This window comes from Pholcus phalangioides, unplaced genomic scaffold (genome assembly GCF_987345545.1).
Source record: "Pholcus phalangioides strain wild (caught in Gottingen) unplaced genomic scaffold, Ppha-v1.0 ptg000015l_1, whole genome shotgun sequence".
NCBI lineage: Eukaryota > Metazoa > Arthropoda > Arachnida > Araneae > Pholcidae > Pholcus > Pholcus phalangioides.
This window is the reverse complement of record NW_028301608.1, coordinates 70,682,359-70,708,857: the sequence shown is the minus strand read 5'-3', so window position 1 is coordinate 70,708,857 and position 26,499 is coordinate 70,682,359. Positions and strand designations below refer to the sequence as shown.

Below are 26,499 nucleotides of genomic sequence, written 5' to 3'. Positions count from 1 at the left end.
GCCAATTGCTTTTTTCCCTCAAAAGTTCTTTAGCTTCAAAAAGGAGGAGGTAGACATAAAATGTATTGTGGAAATATTAATATCATGATTGGCATGATATCACATTCGATGCATAAATTTCGAAAGTGTTGCTCTTTTGAAGGCTCAAAACAATGTGCTGAAATATGGGAGAACAAGAAATTTTTTGTGTGCGCGCGTGAAAAAAAAATTGGGGATTTTTATTGCAGGACATCTTCACTCGGCCAAGAGCTTGTTGCAAAACAATGCAAAAATTCCTCTTTGGGATTGCCAGGGACATACTAGTGAATTAAGCATGTTCAATCAGGCGATACATTTTAATCGTGGAACTATTTAGCTGGCACAATCAAATCTTTGTGGTTTGGCACACATTTCATGCAAGAGCATGTAACAAAGTAAATTTTGCTATAGATACATCTTATTTGCACCCAGTCATGCCACATATTTCCAATTCAAATCTACCATACCAGTTTCACTCAAAATTAGGGTCTCCCTCTTTCAAGTCACAGATTAGCCCATAAATATTTTCAGCTAGCGCCAAATACGAGGGCCATAACAGACAAAATATATATGGATGTCAAATATATATTTCAACTAATCGAAAAATCCAGCAACCCATGAAAAAAAAATTGATAAATTATTCTATCCTGGATTCTTAGAATTAAAATTCTACATTGCAAAACTTTCTCAAATTTTAAATTTTATAACTGATTTTCAGCTGCTCGATTATTCTACTGTTCTGGAATAATCACTGCAGAATTTGTTAACCATGCTGTTAAGTCTGATTTACAGAAACAGTTCAGATCATCTGTTATAACGGATGTAATAAATGACACTTTTCTCATCATTCTTACGTTAAAAATGAGTCAAATCAACCAAGCTCCACTGTATATTGGCCATAGAAATTGCGGTTGTTTCATTTTAGCTTCTTGATGTATCCCAATGTAGATATTTATTATATTTCTTTTTCTTTTTAAACATGGCAATCATATTAGAATTAATGAGTCCCGGAGATAAGCTATTGATTAATTTTCCCCTTCTCCCTTATAAGTTTCAAGGTGATATACAATATATTTCCTTGAATATTTTTTTCTTAATTCATTGAAACTGACACCAAGTTCTTATATCAATTGAAAAATAACAGCAAATTAGCATCACATATGAACATGAAGTAAAGCTCAGCAAAGAATGAGACATGAAGATTGAATTTGAAATGAATAAAAATAAATATTTATTTCAATAATTAATTAGAAAACATGGCAGAAAAGCTAATTTTACAGATAGATACACACTGTTTGTAATTCACATTAATATATTTACAATTCTAGGCATATCTATATGCATTTAACATGGGATAATGCTCGTGCAACCCTTTTCCTTCCCTTCCCAATCAAAGCATCTCATAAATAACAGATATTATTATCCATGTACTGGGAACAGTGAAGGAGTGACAAAATATTATAGGGATAACCATGCAGGGCCGCAACTAGGGAGTGCAGGGCACCAGACCCACATGAAGGGGCGCAAATTCAACCTCTCCTTCAACATTATGGGGGGTGCCAAAATGCATGCTTGCCCCGGCTGATCAAGTGTTTAGTTGCGGCCCTGTAACCATGTCTGAAACACATTGTTCGGAAACCAGGATAACTAACGTAAAAATTTGGAATGGATGAAAATTGTAGGGGCCAAAGAATCATTGTTGCCAGATAGTTTTCGCTCATTCTGGACATTAGCTCAACTCTGAAGAACTTAGGATTATACTTAAATTTGAGAGGAATCCACATTTTTCACAAAAAAAAAAAAAAAAAAAAAACCAAGTTATTACTGTACAGCACTTTACTGTGATTCTAACGGTTCAAGTATATTGAATTTTAAATAAATCACGAATTATCATTTTCAATGAGTCAAAATAATGTTTTGAAATGGCGTTGATTAATGAAATAGTTCCCATTTTCCATTCGTTTTTTTTTAATGTGTGCTGGCACACATAGGATGAGTTTTTGAGGTGGTGAATTTGAAATAAAAAAACTTTGTATATTTGAGTAAATAGGTGTATATGGGGCATTCTAAGGATATTGGGCAAAAAAAAAGTATCTCAACCACTAAAAATCTGAAGACTTTCCACTGACAAGTATACTATGAAATATACCACTATGAAAGGTAGTTAGTAGTGAAGTTTTTAAAAAATAATGGTGACGAAATTACAATTCAATCATGTTAACAATTACAATTGAACCACCTTTTTTAAGTGGGAGCCCTGTGAAAGACATCTTGGAGGTATGTGTATAAAAATAATAGCAAATTAAATTACGTAAAAAATGACTGTACAATAGAGTTACGTTCTGCGTTTCCACAGACACTAGGTACTTGAGGAGCGTTATCTAATAAGTCTTGTTCCTCAGGGCTGAATAAATCATCCATATCAGGATAGTCCCCCATCAACCTGGCTTTGTTATGCAAAACTGCTGTGGCCACTATGATGGTCATTGTGTTGTTCAAAGAGCAACGAAGCCCAGAAGAAAGGCAGGCAAACTTCCGCTTCCACACTCCATACTGTCTTTCTACAGCATATCGGGCTTTTATGTGGGACTCATTGTACCTAAGAATTTAATATATCTTTTTAAGTTCACAAATTACTTCAATTCACACATATACATAGTTATCAAACCAAACAATTTATTATACATGTCCAGGACTTGCAAATGGAGAAAACATTTTTTGTGCCAGCAAAATTTCATAGGAAACCTAAGGATTTGTCATTTTGACAAGTCCTATATGACAAATATGAAACGATGGTTATTTTTTTCAGCCTGAATTATACTGAGAAATTAAATTCTTTGGATGTTATGCCAAAACTGACATTTGGAAAGAAGTGATTTTCTCAGTACAAATATGAAACGTTTTGGATGCAAATTTTATACATCTCTGTTTACAGGCGAGATATTTGCATTCAAAGGAAATAATATTCTCTGTTAACACTTACAGTTCCTCTGCTTGTGTTTCGGGATATAAAATTGGTGTCAAGAGATAGGATCTTTAAGTGTGAAGCATCGAAAATGGTGCTGTCATGAGTACTGCCAGGCCAGCGAGCAACAATGTCTCTGATCAACAAGTCAGCATCACTGACAGTTTGCACATTCAAAGAAAAAAAACCTTTTCTGTTTCCGTAGGTTTCCCCTCCATCCTTGCAAGGACTTATTATTCTGATGTGGGTACAATCTATGGCTCCAAAGACACTCGGAAAGCCGCTGGCTGCATAAAACTTCCGGGCTACTTAAAATGATAAACTTTATTGTGGTTATTCTGCCAAACAAATACCTTTTTTCACAATGCCACTGGTTACTAACACAAAAAAAAAACCACAGCAGGCAAATTCCCCAAGGTGATGGCTAGGAAAAAACTGTATAAGGAAAAATATTGGAAAAATAAGTCAACAGGATAAGTCCAGTGGCAAAGTTCTGGTGTTCATTCACACACACATTCAGCTGCTCACTGCTACCAAAGTCGCTCTGTGTAATAACGTTGCCCAGTAAATTTAGCACTCACTTTGCTAATGCAAGTCAAGTTGAAGGGTAGGATATTTTTCTCACTACCTGCCTGCCAATTTGCTGTATTACGGGGGGGGGGGGGGGGGGGGGGGAAAGAAGGCAATACCGGTTTGATTACTTATCTTTCTAATCGCTTCGGCTCAAAAGAAGACGATTAATTAAAAGATGAGGAAAAAGGGAGTGAATCAAGTCTTGTCCCATAGTTCAGGCCCTGTATGCAAACTAATATCCAATTGCATTTGTACCTTATGTAATTTATGGATAAGTTAAGAAAATAAGGTTTTTTTTTGGCAACTTCTTCACATCAAGTTTTTGATGGCACAGAGACCTATGCAATGTTACTGAAAATTCAGTTTTTTTTTTGGAATCTAGACACACCAGATAAAAAAAGCGGATGTTACATCATGATCCCTCCTACCACAAGGGTGGGTTAACAGGAAAATTCCTGCCTGAAATAATACTTTTTTTATTTGTTCCCTTACACAAAAACTCCATAGTACAAATACCCGTGAACGATCTCGGATCAGGGGCTCTGCTGTGGGATGTAGAAGCTTATGGTAACATCAAGCACATACACAGAAACATAGGCGAATGCAGAATTTTCTTGAGATGGGGGTTCACACATTATATTCTAAAAAAAGTTTTTTTCATGTTTTTTCCTGAAAAATAACACTATAATCTAGACTTGAGGAAGGGGTGGAACTCCAAAATGTCACTTTGTGTACGTAACTCATCTTCAACCCATTGCTCGTGCACACCACAATGCTCATGTGCTCGCAAACACTTGTGTGTGTGACCAATGTTCTAATGCCTTGTAAAAACTGCATTAAAGGATTGAAATCTGCCTGATTTCATGCATTCTTATGTTAAACTTGCCGTAATGGTGCTTTTTTTTTTTTTGACGGACACGGGCAGTGCTCGCAACTGGAAGAAGGTTGAAGACCCCTTTATAATACTTTATTATAGCTGCTGCTGATTGATAACATGGAAAAAATTCATAATCTATCTCTCACAAATCCGCTATCAGACTGATTTCTTTGGCACTGGATACGATTAGCATCTTCGATTAAGAAATGGATTTTCATTCCATAAATGGGCAATTCATTCCTTGATAAGTCAAAAAATAAGGGAAAGTGATAATAGTAACCTAATTACAGAAAGTAATTCGACTTACCTCTGTCCTCTCTTCTTCCGTTGAGGGCAATGTTATGAATTCACGCCCCAATCTGGCCAAACTCCTCGAAATTTGATTGATGGCCTGACAGCTGGAAGGTTGTGACACATATGCGAGATCACTCAATGTAATTTGGAAACTCCCAGTCGCATAGAATCGCAACGCGATGCACAGCTTCTCTGCCGGAGTCAAATAGTTGTTGAGCCTGCTAGTATGTAGCTCCTCATTAATTAGTGAAAGTATAGCTTCCGCGGTATGAAGGCCCACTCTATAGCGTTGTTTAAAATCATTATTCGACAAAACATCCATATTTGACGATCTATCTGTGAATACGATTCTGGGACGCCTTTCCAAATAATTTATTGCTTCCAATACAGCGACATAAAATAAATCCGCCATTGCTCAGAAACATAAACATTAATGATAATCAGTTAATGCGCATGTGCTGAAACTCGATCCACCCTGCTGGATCGCCGAAATCGGAGGTTCAGTTTCAGGCTCGAAAAGCTGGTCCGTGGATCTCGATTCAGGGGCGGTGAATACCAATTTTGAGGTGAAATGCGGTTTAGAAGCTGGATCGCGTTCTGAACCTGGACGGTGAATACGGCTGTTATAGTTGTCAGCTGCGAAGTTCACAGCACAAATAAAAAATGTTTTAGCAGGATGCCAAGCCTTTCCTTTCATAGCTTCCACCCATTGTTTAAGAACTTCTGGGTTTTGAAGAGAGAAACTTTTATTTAAAAAAAAAGTGTATTCATTACCAGGCTTCAAGAAAGCAATAGAATCAATCATTGTTCATAATATTGTTTTGTGTTTGATAATTATAATACATTAATAATATAATTAGATATTATGAACATAAATATAACACTTTGATGATTATGATACATTTATGATTTTTCATATTTCGCTTTTCATATTTAGCAAAAACTGATGATGTAAATAGTATTAATTGCATTTTACTTACTCCTCATTCTCACATTATTTTCCCAAAATTATTTTTACCAGAAATAGAAAAGTTTAGGTCCTTTGTTTCTTTGATATTTTCACTGGATAATTTTAGTTCTTTAAGGCATTATCAGTTTTTTTCAGACATAAATGCAATTTTTAATGAAGCATTTTTCGTCAGTATTTCGGTAATAAAAATTCTAACCCCAACAATAATAAGCAATTTCAACACAATTTCAAAAAATATTTTTGAAGTTTAAAATTCATGTGACATTAATTTGTTATTTTGAATTATGATCATTAAACAGAAACTGAACATGAAATGAGAACTACATGCGTTTAATTTTACAATTATAGTATAAAAATGAATGCATCTTTCAACATAGAATCACGTGCACTTACTTATGAAACTGAAGTTTATTTAGTTTTATCTTCCTTCAACTTCATCATTGGTTGGAACAATTATAGGCAGAACACGATGCACCATTTGTGTACGTGCAGATGGACAACTATACTAATTAATGAAATAATATGAAAACTGAAAAAAAAACCACTAGAGATGGAAGTTTTCCCCATTGTTTACATGATGAAATAGCAATTTTTTGTCCATCTCGTTCCGTCACGCCCACTTTTGTACTCCTCCGCGTCAGTTCGCGCACGTCTATGTTATCATATAGGGAGTCTTCACTCCAGTTTACTTATAGCTCAGTGCGTGGGTTTAACGGAAGTGGTTGATTCAAGATAGCTGACAAAGGAGCTTACAGTAGTTTTCGCGCCGCAAAGGATTGTGGGAGAGAAGGTCGGTGTCGACCACCAATCCACCCCAAGAAAGATGGGCTTTTTTTGATGAGTTTCTCTCCCACCTTTTTTTCCCTGCGAGGGGAAAAAAAAAGTTGCCATGCCGGTAATTATCACCAAAGCGACCCCCAATCTTGCACATGTGAACGGGGCTTCAGAGTACAGCGTAAATGATGCGATGTCACAAGAGTTTCCAAAGAAAAGAAACAGTAGCAGAGGAAAACAAACGCAATGCTTATCATTTTTAAGTATTCATTCTTTTTCATGTTGATGACAATAACAGGGGTGCAAGCGTCCCTCATCCATTTTGGAGAAGAACTAAAAACTAACTGTATCTGCAATATAAGGAGTAATTTTTCCGTGAAATACCAAAAGTTTCGCCAAAAATGATTGGAACGAATAAATTCTAAATAAATTTCCTTCACAAATTAAAGCCTATTTAAATTTTTTCTGAAATATCTTATCTCTGTCACTATTAACCCTCTGGCTGCTCATCCCGCGATTTCCACGGGCAAATCAAATGTAGCAAAATCTGCTCATCCTGCGGGCATGTGTTTTTCTTCCTTTATTGAGAAGCGCATCCCGTTTTTTCCCCATTTAACCACTGAAAAAAATTATATACAGTATTAGACGTTTCATTTATGTTTTGGCCAACAGATGTCGTTAGTTGTCCACTAAATTGCGGCATTTGAAGGCACGTAGTATTACCGCGCAAACTTCACTTTTTGAGTGAAAAAATTACACAATTTTTGAAGCAATTTCGGTCCACAAATTGAGCAGTCAGAGGGTTAAAACATGCATTACTGAAATGACGAATAAAAATTATTACACTATCTTCAAATTAAGCACCATGCATACTGAAAACCTAGGCAGCAAGAATTTCTGCTGCTATAACACCAAAATCTTATTCATTCTGACATGGCAAAAAAAAAGTGCATGTAGAATATAATAAGGGTTTCCGTGAAAAACGTTAGCTTCTCACAGAATTTAAAGAAATGATAAAAATTTAAAAGCGAAATGCAAAAAATGAGAAAAAAATACACAATAGCATGTTAATAAATTGGAAGCTTTTTTTCTGCTGTTTTTCTCAGCCTCAAGCCTATCACAATATTTTCTATACGAATCACGAGTCGCTTTCAGAAGTTCAACATCTTAATAACAATTTTTTTTGAATTTTTCATGCCCTTGAACATAAGATTTTATGTATCTTATTCTTTTATAGCATTGGATGAACAGATTTTTCACTGTTCAGACCTTTGTCAACATTGAACTCTCTTTCACTGTCTGCATTACCATGTGCCAAAGATAAAAAAGCCTTCACCAAAACTGGCAAAATTTTGAACTTTGTGCTACTTTCAAGGTTGAATATGTATCTGCCCAATATCTATCTATTCTCTGAACTGATTTCACTTGTACTTCTTTGCATTGTGGTGCAACCCATTCATCACTCATAATTTATAGTTCTGTTGGTGATACAATGTTAAGCAACATCCTAGTAACACGTGAAGGAGTAATGTACAATCCCAGCAATGCACAAGAGGGAGTGCGTGAAACAGAGGGTGCAAATATTTCATTCTCTCCAACATGTTTTGGAAAGGTAGGACATTTATATATTATTGGTATCTCACAGAAGTTATGTATATATAAAATGAGCATGCTCCTAGTATAAACTCCTTCTTTTGACTATTGTTAAGAGCATGTCCTACCCCCACCAATGCAGAGGCGGACCATGTGGCGATATTGGCTGCTGCTCTAGGAGAGGTGCTAAATGAAGTTGAAAGATTGAAAAAAATCTTTGTCGACCACAAAAAAAAAACATGGTCAGTAGCACCAAAAATAGGTTCTGCATGGGTAAAGATTTTTTTTCCACGAGCCAGGCGATTACCACACTACCAAATAGGGGATAGATGACAAAACTATGGATATTTTAGCTGGAGTTTTTACATATCCCGTCTTTTCCCAACGATCTCCGAAAAATTTTGGTAATTTAAACGAGTAAACCAATGTCCCTTTTCGATTCTTTGCAAAGGCGCGGATGCAATCTTGCGGGAAACAAAGTGAATTTAAGCCGTAGATACGCTGACTTTGAACGCAGGTTGGTAGCGAAGAAATTACCGTTATTTGCAGCATATAACCCGCAGGATAAAAAACGCTCTTCGAAATTGGAAAATTCGACATATTCATTCAGGGATACCAATAACGGTATGGGACCGTTATTGGACCACTTCAAAGTAGTACTACTTTCCAAGGTCACGAGATGACGCGATTGTGATAGATGGTGGAAAGTGAAAAAAATTGAGATTTCCTTTCCATATCTTTGTCTGTCTCGGAAAAAACACGTCCCCGTGAACAAAATTTTCATGCTTCTTTTTCCTAAATTCCGGGTATTTGATGTACTACGTGCATTAGCGGTACCTACGCGAACCACAAACAAGAATTGGCACAAATGCGCAGGGATTTGGCACCTTGGTGCACCATGTAGCAAGAGAACCATTTCGGCGCAGCTCTTGCACCCCTACAATAATCAAAACTAGTCCAGAAGCCTTGTGAAATCCGGCATTGAAGAGAAAATGGCAGGTATGCTTGTTTTTTGTTTCGTATAATCTTGATAAATTTATGATCATTTGATTTAAATCTGCTAACACACATGATAGAAAAAATAAGTAAAGAAGCAGTGTGCCAATATTTTAATGAAAATTCAAAAGCAAAAACTTTCAGACGATATATATATACACAAAGCACACACTTTCTAGTGTACATTCATGCACATTTTATCATTTACTGCTGTATCAAGATGAGAAATCCTATACAGAAATTTAAGTCTGCTTTCTTCCATGTTGATTAGCGTCTGCCTTTTCTTTCAATTTCTGTGCCTAAAAGAGTAAAATAATTGAATTCTCATTTGTAACCAATTTGCATCCATATAATAGTAAATACAGTCAAACCTCTCTATCTCAAAACTGACAAAACCAAAAAAACATTCAGAAAGTTTTCGAAAAACAAATTTTTTAAATAAAAAACTCTATAAAACAGGCCAAAAATGGTTGAAAATTTGATTGATAAAAAAATAAATAATTTATTGATTTGACCAGTCCTCCAGTGAGTGGCAGTTCGTTGCTCTTTTTTTACAGCCATATTTACAAAATATACAATGCATTGAGAATATAATAAATCATATAAAGTGGTGTCAGAACAATTAATATTATGCAAGGGAAAAAATTAATGAGTGATATATATACATAGAATAAGCACGATAATAATATACCAACAAATATTAAGTAGCATACATATAAAAGAAAAAGAAAATTATTAAAAAAAAAAAATACGGAACTCAGCCCAAACAGAGTGAACGTAGGCAAATAAATGTCAAGATATATAGATTTATTGAGGTGATCAAAATTATCAGTATTTTGATCATTATCAGTGATCAAAAGTAATGCAACTATATTAACGGGACCTGAAGAAAGACTTAAATAATTTGATCTGAGATTAGAGTAAAAAAACAGTGAAAAAATACATGATTCTAATCCTCAAAAACCAAAAAGGTTGCAATATGTTGATGTCTGATTAAATATAAGTTGGGCAAAAACCCTTTTAACCGAGATATAGAAAGGTAGGAAAAAGTAAATTTCCATCAAAAAAGTTGCTTCACTGACCGAAAGATGAAGGGAGACTGGACACAGATCAACACAAGAGATTGATTCAAGTTCTAAAAACACATTTTTTGGATGGATTCATCATTTCTCCTATTATCAATATTGTCGTTAAAAACTAAAAAATACTGTACTATATATTTTACTAAATACTAATGAAATTCTTGGTTAAGTTACACAATCAATGTTCAATTACACTGTATGCAAACACATTAAAATACGTTCAAATATTTTGTGTGCATTTTAAATTTAATTTTATTTAAATTTTAAATAAAAAAATTCTTATTAAATTTCAAGTTTTGGAATCACAATCCAGAAATACTGAGATTCTCCCGAGGAGGATGTCCCCCCCCCCCCATTCATAGACTCGATCACAAAAAATTCACAATTTTTTTTCTTTCGAAAAAAATATTTTTTAATCAATTAAGAAAAAGTTCCACCCCCCCCAAGGCAGGTTCTGCGTTGCCCTTGAGCAATATTCCATGTCAGTCTTTCCATGCTTTTCCAAGACTTTTTTTACGGCTGCTCGATGAAAATGACCACGGTTGTGTCCTTTATGGGTGTTTTCCCAAATGATGATGGCAGTCACTGACGTCATGACAACGTGAGAGCTTGTGTAAAATCTAATTTTCTGCCAAAATGCATATAGCAATGTTCATATAGCAAGTGTTGTGTGAACAGTGATAAATAACATGTTAAAATTTTATTCATTTTCATTTTAATATTTGAATATATTCATGTTATTAAAGGAATTTTATTTATTCGTGTTATATTAATTGAATAAATTTATATTATTTTGAACTGGTTTGCATAAGTATGTTTTTCCAGTGATGTTAGATAATATGAATGGATCATATATTCAACATTTGGGATACATAAAACGCATGTATATTAATGTATATTTATTAAAGCAATAATGACGTCTTAATGTAATAACCTTGGGAGCATCAAATTCCTACTCACGTGATGTTAATGGTGCTGCCCGAGGTATAATATAAACTGTAATAGTAGTAGTAATTTTTTGTTCTGTTATTTTAATTGTAATGCAATATAAATTGTTTTGCAAGGTGAATTGTTAACGTCGGGGGACAATGGTGTTCCCTTGGATAGATAGAGAATGTATATATATTATAACATATGTCATTTTTTTTAAATTGGGAAAATAAATGCTCCCTCCAGGAAACCCCCGCATGACGAATCACATTTGCCAGGTCGGGGTAAGTAACTCACTCATAGCAAGTACTTTCATAAGTCTGCAATTCAAATTCACTGAAGAGTTTTCTGGTAACTTGTTTCCATGTTTTTTTTATTAACACACTTTTAATGGGGACAAACCATGTTTGGTGTCAGTAGAGGTTCTAGAAGCACCTTTCACTGCCTCTACCTCCTCAACACTACTGATGCCAAAGCTGTAAAAGAGAAGCGTTTTCACTCCTATTAAGAAACTGGTCGTTTTGTCGGAGGTGAAAGATCACTCCTTGAAGATCACGTGGGCAGCAGAGGGCGGAACCACTGAAACTGCTGGGGAGTGGGATAATTTGAACTTACCTTTATTCCTTTTCCCTACATTGGTGATTCTCAGTACTTATTCCATCTTAATATCATTGTTTAATTTATTTATTTCGATAAAAGACCCTTATATCAAGACTTATTTTTTTAATTACTAAGACCAAGTTTTTAATTACTACGAACATGTTTTTTCCTTTAAATTTCATTGTTTTATATTTTTTTGAGTTACATCATTTTTGCTATAGAAACCTTCAAACCGTTGTAATTAAGAACTCCGGAGAAGCTCATGTGTGCAGATTTCCAAAACACAACACGTAGTTATGAATTTCTTAAGTTTCTTTTGAATATTACTTTTAATTAAAAGATTAAACTGCCAAAAGGGTATTTTGTTTTTGAAAGTCCTGTGTGATGTGTTAATGATTATCACTGCCATGAATTAAAAAAAAAAATTGAGAGAGGAATGTAAGCTTTTGTTTTATAGACGTATCATTAAAAGTAAATATCTGGAGAGCTTAGAAATATGTAGGGGGAGGGGGGGGGGTAAGTTCAAACCAAATACATAGGTATTATGGAGGTGATGGCAAATATATTGGAGAGACCTAGAGGGCCTAGTGCCTGTCACTTTCCTCATTGAAACGTAGTTTAGTCTCTACATATTGCAATTAATTTTCTTTTAAAGACTAAAAAAAACTCTTCTAAAGACAGAAAAAGATTAAATTATTTCTTTCATTCTGGAATTTTTTCATCAGTTCTGGAATTATTTCTTTCATCAGTTCTGGAATTATTTCTTTCATCAGTTCTGGAATTATTTCTTTCATCAGTTCTGGAATTATTTCTTTCATCAATTCGGGAATTATTTCTTCCATTACTTTTGGAATAATTGCTCTCATCAATTCTGGATTTGTTTCTTTCGCTAAAGCTGAAATTCTTTCTTTCATTAATGCTGAATTATTTTATTGATTATAAAACTATTTCATTAATTCCAAAATTAATAAAGCAATAATTCCGGAATTATCTCTTATCAATGCTGAAATTGTCTTTCATTAATTCTGGAATTATCTCTCATTAATTTTGGAATTATATTTAATTCTGTAATATTTTCTTTCATTAATTTTGGAATCATGACATCGATACTGAAATTATTTCTTACATTTATTGTTTTAAACTCCTTTAAACAACTATGGATGCCATTAGAAAATAACGGAGATGCGCCGACATTCAACAAGTCACATGATTTTCAAGGAATGATGTAGACCACTGACCAGGGTTGGTAAAAAAAACCAAAAAACCGGGTTTTTTTTGGTTTAAACCGGTTTTTTGTTTTAACATTAAAAACAATGAAATTTCTGAAAAATCATTCAAACTTTTAATAATTAACTAAAATAAAATGTTTATTAATGTAATTAACACTATTCTCATATTAATTAATCAATAAATATTTATTACATTTTAACAAAAACCAACTTTTGCAATTTAATTATTTTTGCTTAACTCAATGGATTACTGTGTGTTTGAAAATTCTTTTAATGTTATTATTAATCATAATATATATAAAGGTTTTTCTCCAGTTACTTTCAGTATACTTAATTAGGAAGCTATTTTGCAAAAACTAATAAAAATTAGGTGAATATAATGTATTTAATGCAGCATAAATAATGTAGATTAATTAGCAATGATTTACGATACACAGGGTGATTATAACTAAGGTTCTGATTTCAAAACACTGTAAAAAAAGAACGATTGCCAGAATGACTTGAAAACTGACATGAATATTCCTGAAAAAATTCAATTTTATTTGATAAAGGGGAAAAATACTTAAAAATGTAAAATTAATGACATCATCCAACATGTGGGAAATTTGCTAGCAGAATGGAAACGATAGCCAGTCATGGCAGAATGATACCTTAATTATAGCATTTCACGATTTCATAATTCATGGAAACATCACAAAAAACGAAGTAATTGAACAAATAACTACAACTTACTTAAGAAATGTTAAATATGTTGTCCACCGCGTGTTCTGGCTATGAGGTTGAAAGCACAAAAATTCTTGTTCAACAACAGAATCGGAGTATGCCATGGTCATAATGTGGATGTGCTTGCAATTCAGCTTTATCAAGCCAAACGCGCCCCCTTTCATATTCCTGAGAAATGAGGAACTTCTAACATATAGGGAATGTGCTGGAGATTGCAATTCATAAAGTTTGCAATCTGACCACTGTTTATAACATTTTGAGGTACCCCCACAGTCAGAAGTTGCAAGGGTTAAGGTGCATCCTGTCAAAATGGGTCTTCGGCAGCTGCTTTGCTGGTATTGTAATGTGCATCTTGATAGAAGTTCTATCCACACACTGATGCTGTGGAAGTGCCGAAATGATGTGGTTGCACAAAATAGATTATACTGCTGGCCAAGTACAGCATCGTCTACTTGCACATTTTGCACTACTTGCACTTTTTTCTTTCGCCAAAGAAAATTCAATTGCTTCAGGAGTATCCATGCAAATTTCCGTGTCATTCTGACCAGTACTTATTGTATAGTTTTTGAATCAAATCTTTAATTATAATCACCCTGTATATAGCTGATTATTTTTCATAAATCTGTTACTACTATACAGTAGAACCTTGATTAAATGGGCTGAACAGTGTGTGTGTGAAAGTATAAAAAAAACAACTATTGAATATTAAGACTGGGAGATATACAGTAGGAGATGTGCTACTTTTTATGGGAAAGAAAATGAAAATGTATGTGAGGTAATGTAACAACTAGTACACTAGTCTTTGTCCTTTAAGGACAGCTGGTGTCTATTGGATTATAGGACCACCTGCCCCTAGCATGATGGTGTCACTACTATAGCTGCTTCTTTGTGAAGGGAAAAAGAAACCATGTGAGATAATACACCACTACATTTAGATGTGTGATGCAATCCTTATTCACGAATTTGCTTAAGATAGAGAGAGCATCAGAATGTAGCCAAAGGTTAGAAAATGTTGTAGGAATGAGAAATTTTGGCTTTTATATATAGCTTTAAATGACTAAGATACTTCATATGAAAAATATATATATATTCTGGCCACTTTTATGAGACTTTTTGAAAAAAACCACTTATAAAATCTTGTCATTTAAAGATATACCATCAGAATGTACCCCAAGGATATAAAATGTGGTAAAAATGAAACATTTTGGCTAATAATGAACAAATGTGATATTTTTCAAGGAAAAAAATGATATTTAGGCAACTTTTATCTGATTTTTTGAAAAAAACCAAAGTGGTTTTTATAAAAAAACCAGTTGGTTAAAACCAAGGTTTAAACCATGGTTTAACCAAACAACCCTGCCAGGAATGTTGGAGTACTTCCACGTAGAACCTTATGGGGGGGCAAATTGTTCCAGAAAACATCCTACCCACGAAAGTGTTTCCAGTAACTTTTTCTGGCAATAAATTAAGACACTTGCACCTTAAAAGAACACTTCAGGAGCGACAGGGGGCTTCTGTATCGTATACTTTTATTACCTCCCCTCCCCCCAAGCCCATCCTACAAGGAAGGAAAAACAGCTGTTAAATGGTGCAAGATGATATAAATGGTTTTTTTTTCAAAAAAACTCATAAAAATGGCCTGAATATAAATTTTCTTTCATATCAAGCATCTTAGTTGCTGAAAATTATATACAGTATCAAAATTTCTCATTCTAACTTTGTGCTACATTCTGATGCTCTATCTTAAGTAAATTCATGAATAAAGATTGCATCACATATATGTGGTGGTGGTGTATTATCTCACAGGCTTCCCCCCTTCACAAAGAAGCAACAACAGTAGTGACTTCACTGACATGCTAAGGGCAGGTGGTCTTATAATCCAAAAGGAAACCAGCTGATCTCTTCTTAAGGACAAAGACCAGTGTACTAGTAGTTACATTACCTCAGACATTTTCTTTCCATAGGAAACAACAGATATTGTACTGCATTACGCCACCAGGCCTTATAATTCAAAACACACTAGCTGCTCCAAAGGACAAGGACAAGTTTTACAGAGGTTTTTCATTTACAGGGTTCTCAGCAAAATCTGCTCGATCATTTCCCTGACCAAACATTGTAACGCGCATAATAATTCGTTTAGAATTATTATTCATCCAATATCACTCTAAATTATCATCCCCCCTCCCTGTATTCATGGCGGGTTACATTCCGGGAGTGGTGAAAATACAGAAAATCTGCGGAATAACCGAAAACAAAGTTTTATTTGTTTATCTCGTTTCTTGAACATCATGAGAAGAGCAGGATGACGCAAAAGTATAAGGGAATGTAAATGAGGGTGCAGCGACTGATTGTGGGTGATGTTTTCTGAAAGAACATTGCAATTTCTGTTTCCTGTTTCTTCTTCATATCATCAAGTATGTTGGAGTGTGTTGACAAGACTTCCTCTACCAATTTTTCTACACGTGAAGAATGTACCATAGATCCCTCTATGGTACATTCTTCACATCATGAAAATAATCTATTCAACTTGCGAAGCCCTCCCCTATGTTACTCATGGTGAACTTGTATTTTACTTCTGGTATTTTCGTCTGGTACCGCTTGTTTCATGAGCAATCAACTGCATTGATTCTTCCTCGGTCAATGCCTCTGAATTGCTATTAATTAGCTGTTCGACTTCTCTTTCACTATATCCATATCATTGAACACTTCTCCACCTACCTGTTTTGCTAACATGACAATGTCTTTTATAATCTCTTCAGTTGGCTCTCTAAAAATGGTTGTGTCCTGGAGTGCACATGTGGCCAAAGATCAATCCAACCGAGTTGATTGTTTCTCTCTTAAGAGCTGCCATGGTTCTAGTGATGACAGTAATGGCATTAGTGATAGCGTAATTCTTCCATACCTTCAAGATATTTTCTGCATTTGCATGCACAATCATCTTCATTGAGTGACATGTATAGTGAGCCTTGAATGCTCGCATTACCCCTGATCAAGGGGGCTAAATGATAGATGTATTAAAAGACATAACAGAATTCCACACCATCAACTTTGAACTAATTGACATCTGGGTGTCCAAGAGTTTTATTCAGTATCAAAAGAACTTTGAATGGCATGTCTTCACTCTCAAGGTACTTCCGGACTTTTGGAATGAAACATTGTTTAAACCAATCCAGGAAAAACGTTTTCATAGTCCAAGCTTTTCTAATGATCATCAAAAATACTGTGCGGGAGATTTGACTCACCCTTTCCCTTCAATGCTCACGGATTCATAGATTTAAAAATGATGGTGGGCTTTACCATGTACCCATACACATTTGCACAAACAACATAGTAAGTCTACCTTAACTACCGTAAGTCTGCCTTAAAACCAGGGGCTTGCTTTTCTTCATGGGTGATAAATGTTTTCTGCGGCTTTTTCTTCCAAAATAGTGCAGTTTCATCAGCGTTAAACATCTGCTGAGGTGAATATCTATTCTCTTCAATAATTTTCTACAAAGTCTTTGGAAATTTTCTAGCTGCCTCCTGGTCAGCAGTGGCTTGATCGCCAGTGATTTTTACATTGTGTAATCCAAATCGTTTCTTAAACCAATGAAATCAACTTTTACTTGCATAAAATTCTGATGAAAGAGACGTTTCACTACCCCTTCCCTTTATAGAAGAGTAAATTAATCCTTTCGCTGTTTCCCATTATAATATTATGATCCATTAGACTACCTTCTTTGTAGCAGAAGACTGCTACAAAGAAAGTCTGCTACTAAACATTTTAGCAAAAAAACCCTGCATTTTCGGTATGAGAAACACATGGATTGCATAGGCGATGCAAAGTTTTCACTGCCACAGGTGCAGCTACACCCACGGCTGACCGAATTTCAGATTCCCTTTCCTTGATATATCTCACAGTAGATTCGTTGATTCCGTAATGACAAGCCACGGCAGCAATTGACTTACTTTCGCCAAGCATAGCCAATATATTCAATTTTTCTTGTAAAGTTCACTTGTTTCTCCCCTCCTTTCAGAGTATTATCAGTAGCGCACTAGACAAATGAGCCATTCTAAACACGCACAACTCAAATCTTGTAAACAAAACATGTGAATGGCGATTGCTGAGCTTTGCTGAAAAAAAAATTCCAATAAAGAAAAAAAAACCCACAAATACAGGAACCACGAATACGGGGAGGGCCGAATGTATAACATTTTGTGATAATATACCATTGAAAAGCACATTACAGACAGAATGTTAATATTTTGTCACCAAATCAAATTGTGTATATGATCTTGCACACAATACCAGTTTCCTTGGAAATCTCACACAGAGATAATTGAATTCAAATCATTCTTCAACATAAAAAGGTTAAAGGTTCTCTACCCCACAGGCAGAAAAAAAAAAGCAAGAGGATATATATATAATGTTTTTTCAGAAGAGATAGAAAAGAAGTTAGAGCTGGTATTGGCTTTGTTTTCAACAATGGAAAGGTGAGTCTCTCCTCTTTAGACAGATACCATCATCTATTTACTCAGAGGGCAGATTGTTCCTTGGCCAACATTGTTTTCCAGTATGTAAAATCCCACCCTTCTACTGATAACACATTTCTCTCAATAGGGGATCTGGTGGAAAATGCTGATAAGGATTTTTTTCCTTCCTCTGAGGATCTCAAAAATAATCTTCCATGGAAAAAAGTGAAGGTAAACCACTTGAATGTAGATTTATCCTCTGATTTTTTTCTCCTTCAGATTTTCCCTGACTTTTCCCAAGTATTTAGAATTTTCCCTGACTTTCCAGGTTGCTGGGAACCCTGATTTACCTCAGAAATTTTCTTTTTCTTTCCATAGGAAGCAACACATCTCGTACTGCATAATGCCACCAGGTTTAATATTGAATTATTATTTTTACATATTTTCAACATTACCCCCAGTTAATCAAGGTTCTACTGTGCAGTAGTAAAAGCCCGAAATTGGTCAGTTCATAAAGTGGCCAGTGATCTCTGCCCAAAAAATGTTCAGTTCAATGATTTCAGTTAGAAATTCCTTGGAATATGTACAGGGTCACCGTTTAGTTAGGATGTACAGTAGTAAGTGATTTATGAAAAATAATCAGTTATATACAGGGTAGTTATAATTAAAGTTCTGATTCCAAAACACGAATAAGAACTGCTGGTCAGAATGGCTTGAAAATATGCATTGTCCATTGCATGAAGCAATAGAATTTTCTTTGGCGAAAGGAAAAAACACTTTAAAATGTACAAGTAGAGGATACTGTACTTGGCCAGCGGTATAACATATTTTGCGCAACCACATCATTTTGGCACTTCAACAGCATCAGTGTGTGATAGGGGCAAAGTGTGTTAATAGCAGGGTTAGACAAATCTCAGATGGCAGGGCGACTAGAAAATCAGTTTTGATACCTAAAATTTTATATACATCATTGCTAAAATGAAGTGCATAATTTTGTTTGCTTTTCTAATAATGTGCCTCCCAACATGGGAGTGGGTCATAAAGTCCTGGAAAAGTAAAAAAAAAACATTACCAGGGCTCAGCACAACTCATGGCATCAAAACTATTGAAAATAATGACCAAAATGTTTAAAAAAGTGACCAAATAATGACCTAAATATTTGTAAAAAGTGTGCAAATTTTGACAATCTGGAATCGTATGAACCCTTTTCACTAAACTTTGCAAACTCTTACAAATTTTTTTATTTTTACATTATAAGAAATAATTAAATGAAACTAACCATTTTGTTAAACAGTTAAGTTTTGAATAACTTATTTATCAACAGCTATGCGAGAAAAATTACATTACGCCAACTGTAGGCATAAATAATCATTTAATTATTTATGGCACCCATTTAGTGGATGAAATACTTGAAAATCACTAAAAACCACTCTAATAAAAATTTGTGTAGAAACGTATGGTCACACAACTTACAAGTTATCTCACTGATTCAGCTGAATTGACACAGCTATTTACCAAATTCAGTGCTTTCGCTCAAAAAAATTCGGAAAACTAGGAAAAAGCAGGAGTAAAAAGTAGGATAGGGGAGGGTACTCCCCCTTAAACAACAAAATCTTAGCATAAAAAAAAAAAAAATGTTATTAAACTTTTTTCCCCATAGCACTATTTTGGTATCCTATAAGATTGACTCAAGTCAAAGCGAAATGGCAGAAATGAATTGGTAACAAAAACAATTTTTGGCCAAAAGAATGCACTAGCAACCACAAATAATTATTTTCTGTTCAAATAAATAACATTTTTTTTGGAGTCTTCCACAGTACAATCTGTCAACTGTTTGACAATACAAAGCAAATGATGAAGTCATGTAAGATATTTAAGAATGACGCTCCTTCAAGACCACTTTCAAAAGCGTAGTGCAAAATGTGTAAATTACAAGCTCCGATGTTCATTTACACGGAAGTCAACATGAAGTCAAAATGAACCGGATGGGCTTTACTGCGTTGCCATCCCTTTTAAAGGGATTTGTTTACATTTTACTATTCAATACCAGTGTAATCGTTTTTGAAAAATGAAGCACCTTTGTTTCTAGTACTTTGCTGAGAATTGCATACATTGTTTATGCCTCTCCATGCTCTAAAAATACAGAAGAATGCTATTGGGTAGCATCAGAATCATCAAAACTAGAATAGGCCTATGTATCAAAAAAATAGAACCGCTGGGTTGTAAAAAATCCAGCCCGGGCAGATTTTTCTAAAAAATCTGGGTTTTTTGGGCAAAATTGAATTTATTTTTTTCCACAACCTCAAAATATGTGCTTAAACATGTACGTACATCATTTATGTATACATCTTATATTATGTCTAAATATACATGTTTGGTGCACCTTAAATTATGCATTTGATTAATGAAATTGACCACACAACAAGGGAATAATTGTTCACATATAAACACACCCACAGCTGCATAATTGTATCTGAATTTTGAGTTGTATGCAGAACTGCAGTAAGAAAATTTTTTGTGGTATAAAAAATGAATTTTGGTAATGAAAATTCTGAGAAATTAGGATGGTGTCTGATTTTTTTTTTCTCCAAATTTTTAAAACACTGCGGAAAATGTATTCAAAAGTGTACTGATCCGTCAAAAATATAACCCTTAACTATGTAACCAGAACCATTAAGTTTTTCTTTTTTTTTTAATCAAACTCACAATTAAAGAATATCCCTGTTTAATTAAATTAAATTCCGAAATATTTTTAAAAGAGCAGTAATAATTAAAAAATGATCTGATTAAGAGGAGGAGATAGCAGCCATTCTGAGGATTCATTACTCTGGAGGTGTTTCCACTTGTCCAAATTAGACATTTTTGGGAAACTTAAAACTACAGAATGTGAATTATCATTAAATACAAATGTCAATAACATTATTGTACATTAATATCACTTTATACAAGAAAACCTGTCATGTATAGCAACAGACCTACAGAATGCCTTCATCTGGCTGACGATTTAACAGCCTAATTTTCGGGGGGCCTTTAAGAGCATCTTGAAAAATCAAGCTAAGGCTTACTTTCTGGTTAGGTTTTATTTCTGGCGGAAACTATACTTTTTGTTGTTTCACTTGAAGGTGTTCGTTGTCAATGTTCAATTCAAGAATCCCACAAAGTTATTTTCCTTTTTCTTTATGAGATAATGTTATTTTTGTCTCTTGATATTTCAGTTATGGAAGTCTGATGTACCTGTAAAAAATTTATTTATGCTATACTGTTTGCCCAAGGCCTATACAAAAGGATGCGGTAGATTTGTACACATATGCTTTGAAACATTTGACAAAAAATCAGAGATTGTGGGGGGGGGGGGGGATTTAACAATAGTAGAGGGGAGCTTGTTCCATTCACCTATGGTATTGGGAAAGAAACTGAATTTAAAACAATCCATAGAGGCAAAAATAGGTTTTAATATTTTGGGGTGCTCAAGTCTATTTGAAACATAGGAAGGCTTAGTCAGAATAATGGATGTATCGAAAGCATGGCTAAGCGGGAGATGAGTCAGTGAATAGCGAGTGGGTGGAGATTAAGTTCGAGTTTAAGATCGGAAACTGAACTAAAAGATGACCAGCAGTCGTAAATAAAGCGACAGGTTTATTTTAGACAGATTCAAGTTTGTCAATATTATTGGGGTGGGGTGGGGGGTGTCCGCAGACCCCAGCTGCATAAGAAAGAACGGGAGAAATATAAGTTTGGTAGCAGAGAAGTCGGCCGTCATGCGTAGAATATTTGAAATTGCGTCGAAGGAAAAAAAGTTTGTTGAGATATTTCTGGAGTAGACATAATCAATATGATAATTCAAATGGGAGAGGGAGAGAGAGAGAGAGAGATCAGCCGACTCTCCCTGATATTTAAATTGAGAAACTTGGGATATGGTTAGGTTATTGATCGAGTATGAGAATTCGAGGGGAAGAGTTTTACGAGTAGCTCTCACGAAAACTGTTATAGATAGCATAGCTGCCAACTTTTGAAAATGAAAATTTGGGAGATTTTCGCGCAAACCCGTATTTTATGCTAAAACCACTCCCTAATAAATACAATAGGGATTTTTCCAAATAAAATAGGGATTTTCCAAATATAAAAGTTAGAGCGTAGGGAATAAAATACCTACTCAAAAACTGAAGTCAAATTAAAATAGGGATTTTACACACATGGAAGTTAAACCCTTGGGAATAAAATTCCTACGCAAAAAACAAGTGGAATTGGAGGTCAAAACTTCAATGATGTAAAAATAAATATTGTGTTCAATCAGAAACGCTGTGAACAAACATTCTGCGCGAATGACCCCAAAATCATCGGAAGATGAAGGAAAACACCGTCAATTTTTGAAGAACACTGACTTTTTGTGACACTTGCTTGATGTTTTTTTTTTTTTCATTTCACGAGTGATGATGGCAGTCTTTCCATGACCGATGTTTATGTCCGTAACACAACTTGTACCAAAAGAAAAAGTCGGGTCTTTTTCCGGAACGTTTGATGAAAGGAAATTCATCGGAATAAGTATCTTTAAAATTGATTAAATATGTTTTTGCTTATCAGTATTCGTGTTTTGTTATATCGCACGTTATAACAAAAGAAATTTTGACCACATGCGCGTGACTATAATCTTCAATTATTATCCAGGACTATTGGCTGCTAAGCCATTTCCCTGCACGATAAGACAAACAACTTTCTTGTTACCATCAGAGGGTTTGTAAAACCTCCTTAAAAAGGGAATTTCCCCATTTACGACGTGTGACGTCATTTCGAAAGGGAAAAAAAGATGCCCCACAAGAAATTCCTTAGGGATTGTTTTCATAAGCGGGGATTTTTTTTAATGAAGTAGGGAATTTTAAGGGACAACTAGGGATTTTTGTGATTTTCGTAAAAATTCGGGAGATTTAAGAACTTTTCGGGATGTCGAGTGATGAAGCTAAAATTCGGGAGATTCCCGAAAAAATCGGGAGACTTGGCAGCTATGACTTGGCAGCATAAGAAAGAACGGGAGAAATATAAGTTTGGTAGCAGAGAAGTCGGCCGTCATGCGTAGAATGTTTGAAATTGCGTCGAAGGAAAAAAAGTTTGTTGAGATATTTCTGGAGTAGACATAATCAATATGATAATTCAAATGGGAGAGGGAGAGAGAGAGAGAGAGAGATCAGCCGACTCTCCCTGATATTTAAATTGAGAAACTTGGGATATGGTTAGGTTATTGATCGAGTATGAGAATTCGAGGGGAAGAGTTTTACGAGTAGCTCTCACGAAAACTGTTATAGATAGGTTGATAGGCATATGCCAAAATGAACATCAATCTGAGATGGAAACAAAATTAAGTTGCAGAGTTTCTTGATCAGATTTATGCGGTAGATTACACAGTCATCAGCAAAAAATCTAGTGGTGCAGTTGAAGGTTTCAGGGAGATATTGTTTATTTTTTATTTATTTACAATAACCCCAGAAGGCATGAAATGCACTTATACTGGAAGAAAAAAAAATAGAACGGGAAGCACTTCCCATACGGAGACAGGTTGAAATCCTCAATAGCGGAAGCAAATCTTGCGTAGGAAGCGCATACAAGTTCTGATGTGGAAGATAGTTCCATATTCTGCTATCTATGATCTCGAAGAAAGGTTCTCTCAATGGTAGATAAAGAATTTTGTGGAATAGCTTGTAGCACATCTTCAGATCTACAGCGATTCTACGCTATTCCAGCGAGTGTAAACCCAGAAATTGAAGTCTCTGGCAATAAGATAGACCACTCATGCCAGGTATTCGTTTAGTAAACGACCTCCGTGGCTTTTCACACTTACGGTATGTTGCACATAACATATATGAAATTCAATTAGCTTTGCAGACTATGCCATAGTAATGATCAGTGAAATCCAGAATGCGGCTCATTGCAATACCTAAATCCATGCATGCATCTAATTGCTGTAACGTTTCATTATCTAGTTGATAATATTCAGGATCGGTGCGTATACCTAAATGCATTGATCCGCTTGTTAATGATGAAATAGGTAGCTTATACTCACAACTCCACTGAAAAAGTTGTTGGCATGCAATTCTCAGGCCCCTAGCATTTTCCACTGGAGAGAATAACTTCACGTCATCAGCGAACTGGTAAGGAGCAGCCAGGAATGAAGCCACACTGAACTGAGGGGACTAAGCCAATCTCGTCGGCAAATGGAAGTAACTGATTGACGATGCATCTCTCGAAAATTTTGCAGGATGTAGCGGTTAACGATACCGGACGATAATTATTGGGATCTGCCCTGGAGCCTTTATTCTTTATAAATTGGACTAATAACTGCAGTTTTCCAAAAGCATGGAATAGATCCGCAGTTGAGTGTTGAACATGCTACGAAAGAAGGGATGATTATCCATAAGGCCATGATAACGATGGTCGTAACTGAAACAACCGAAATTATATGAACAAGAAAATATGTCTGCAAAAACGTTTGCTTTCTCATAATCTTCCATTATCATGGTACCATTCACAGTTAGCGTTGGTATGTTCCGGGATACACGAAGTCTGCTGCGGACATCTCGGTGGAAAAAGTTCCCATCTTGATTTTTACAGAGGTTGATGAGATGTAAACTCTCTTTCTCTTGGATGTCATTTGCATAATTCCTAGCCACGACATTGTATTGTTCTTTAGTGGTTTGACTAGGTATTGATCTATATTGACGCCAAGCATGCTATTTCCTATTGTTTAGCATTCGTAAAACATTGTCTTTTTTTCTAAATCTCATTTGACAGGGAACATGTTCATGAGACTGCAGAAATTGAGCTGGCAAAGCATCCGCAGCCGAGATAGTTCCAGCTAGCATTTGATTCTGCAAATCTTTTACAATAGTTGATAATCGTGGATAATCTGCACTGTAATAGTTTAGTGTTAATTGATAATCTAATCCTGTTGTAATATGCAATGAGAAGTGTATCAGCAAGTTTGGTGGATTATCGCTGTTGCAGAAGGATGGAAGCGCATATACGTCAGACCACTGAAGGATCGGTAGCAAACAGAAAGAAAGCTTTCCCCTTTTGTGGGAAAATCAACCAACTGAACAAGGCCTAGTGATACTGATATTGACATGAACTGTGACTCCAATTCAGATGAGAAGCTCCCATTTATCAAAATCAATTCCCCGCTTGTTGAAGTCCCCGACCAAAATCACTGGAAAGCTCGCAGAGCGCAGTAATGCCTTAGTTTTCTCCAAAACTCAGACCAATGACCTAAATTACATGCTTTATTTGGTGGAACGTATGCCGTAATAAGCCTGCACTTCCTATTTCTGCTTTTTATATCCACCGATATTATCTCAACATCTTGATTTCCATTATGCACGCTCACCAGCAGGGTTTCAGGCTGCTTCGAATAATAATGCATACACCTCCTCCCGCAGTAGTTTCTCTGTCCTATCGGAAAATATCGTATCCTGGTAGACATATCAAGGAAGACGAGACTGACTGATGTAATCAAGTTTCTGCTATACACAGAATGTCGACCTCATACGACTGAATGCAGCAACGCAAATCGCCAATTTTATTCACAATACTTCTGAGGTTCATGAATATACTTGTAACTCTTGATTTAGAATCAGATGCGTGTTCATTTGTTGAAGAAATTGACGATGGCTCTTGTCCATACAGTCATTGTTGATTAGAGGTGTCCCTCTGACCGACAGATGCTTCCGTTATAGTACAATCTCCAGCCGGATCCTCCAGAAGATATCTGGGAATACCAAAAAACTCTCTGATGTTTATACCAGAAGGCCAGAGGAATGGATCACTCAATGAATCCCAATCAATATCGACAGTGGTTAGTACAAAAGATGCATAGTTGTTTGGTTGTTTGAGTTCCTTGTATTCAGCTTAACACAGCCGTACTGGAGTTGTGTGTCCTGCTGTATGCGACGTATGTCCGAGATAGATGTCTCTGGAGCAAATCTGTTCACTACCGACCGACGTCTGCGAATTGTTGGCACTACATGCACCTGCGACGTTGTAGACATTCCCACTCTGAATTCATTGTGCCGATCGGTCCCAGTTGTGACGTTGGATCGCTGAATACGATTAAATGGTACTTGATTATTTTCCACTTTCGAGCGAGGGCAGCCTGCCCGAGACGTGTTGTTATTTGCCATATTTTCCTTTCCACTCAAAGTATCAGTCAATATTTGGGCATGCGAAGCAGTAGCGACAGGCTCTGGCAATGATTCACAATTGTTTGCTCCAGATGAGTTCACGTTTGAGCGCATAGCATTTGACAAGTTAGATATCTCTGACTGCATTCTGGGAATGATCTGGGCAATGCCCTCTAGTCTACTAAAACGTTCCTCAAACTTCTGAAAGTTTCTCTCAATAATCTCTGAAATATTAGCAGTTTCATGGATACTAGGTGG

The 26,499-nt window shown here is 35.5% G+C and overlaps 1 protein-coding gene across 2 annotated transcripts in view; it reads right to left on the bottom strand.

Annotated features, from left to right (window-relative positions):
• Positions 1–9,158: 9,158 nt before the first annotated feature.
• LOC149076634 (pescadillo homolog) overlaps positions 9,159–26,499 on the bottom strand; it is a 270,201-nt gene continuing 252,860 nt past the window's right edge. For both annotated transcript variants that reach the window (XM_089244245.1, XM_089244246.1), the window contains exon 15: positions 9,159–9,359. In XM_089244245.1, coding sequence (XP_089100371.1) covers positions 9,303–9,359 — 57 coding nt within the window. In that variant the 3' untranslated portion in view covers positions 9,159–9,302. The remainder of the gene's footprint in view (positions 9,360–26,499) is intronic.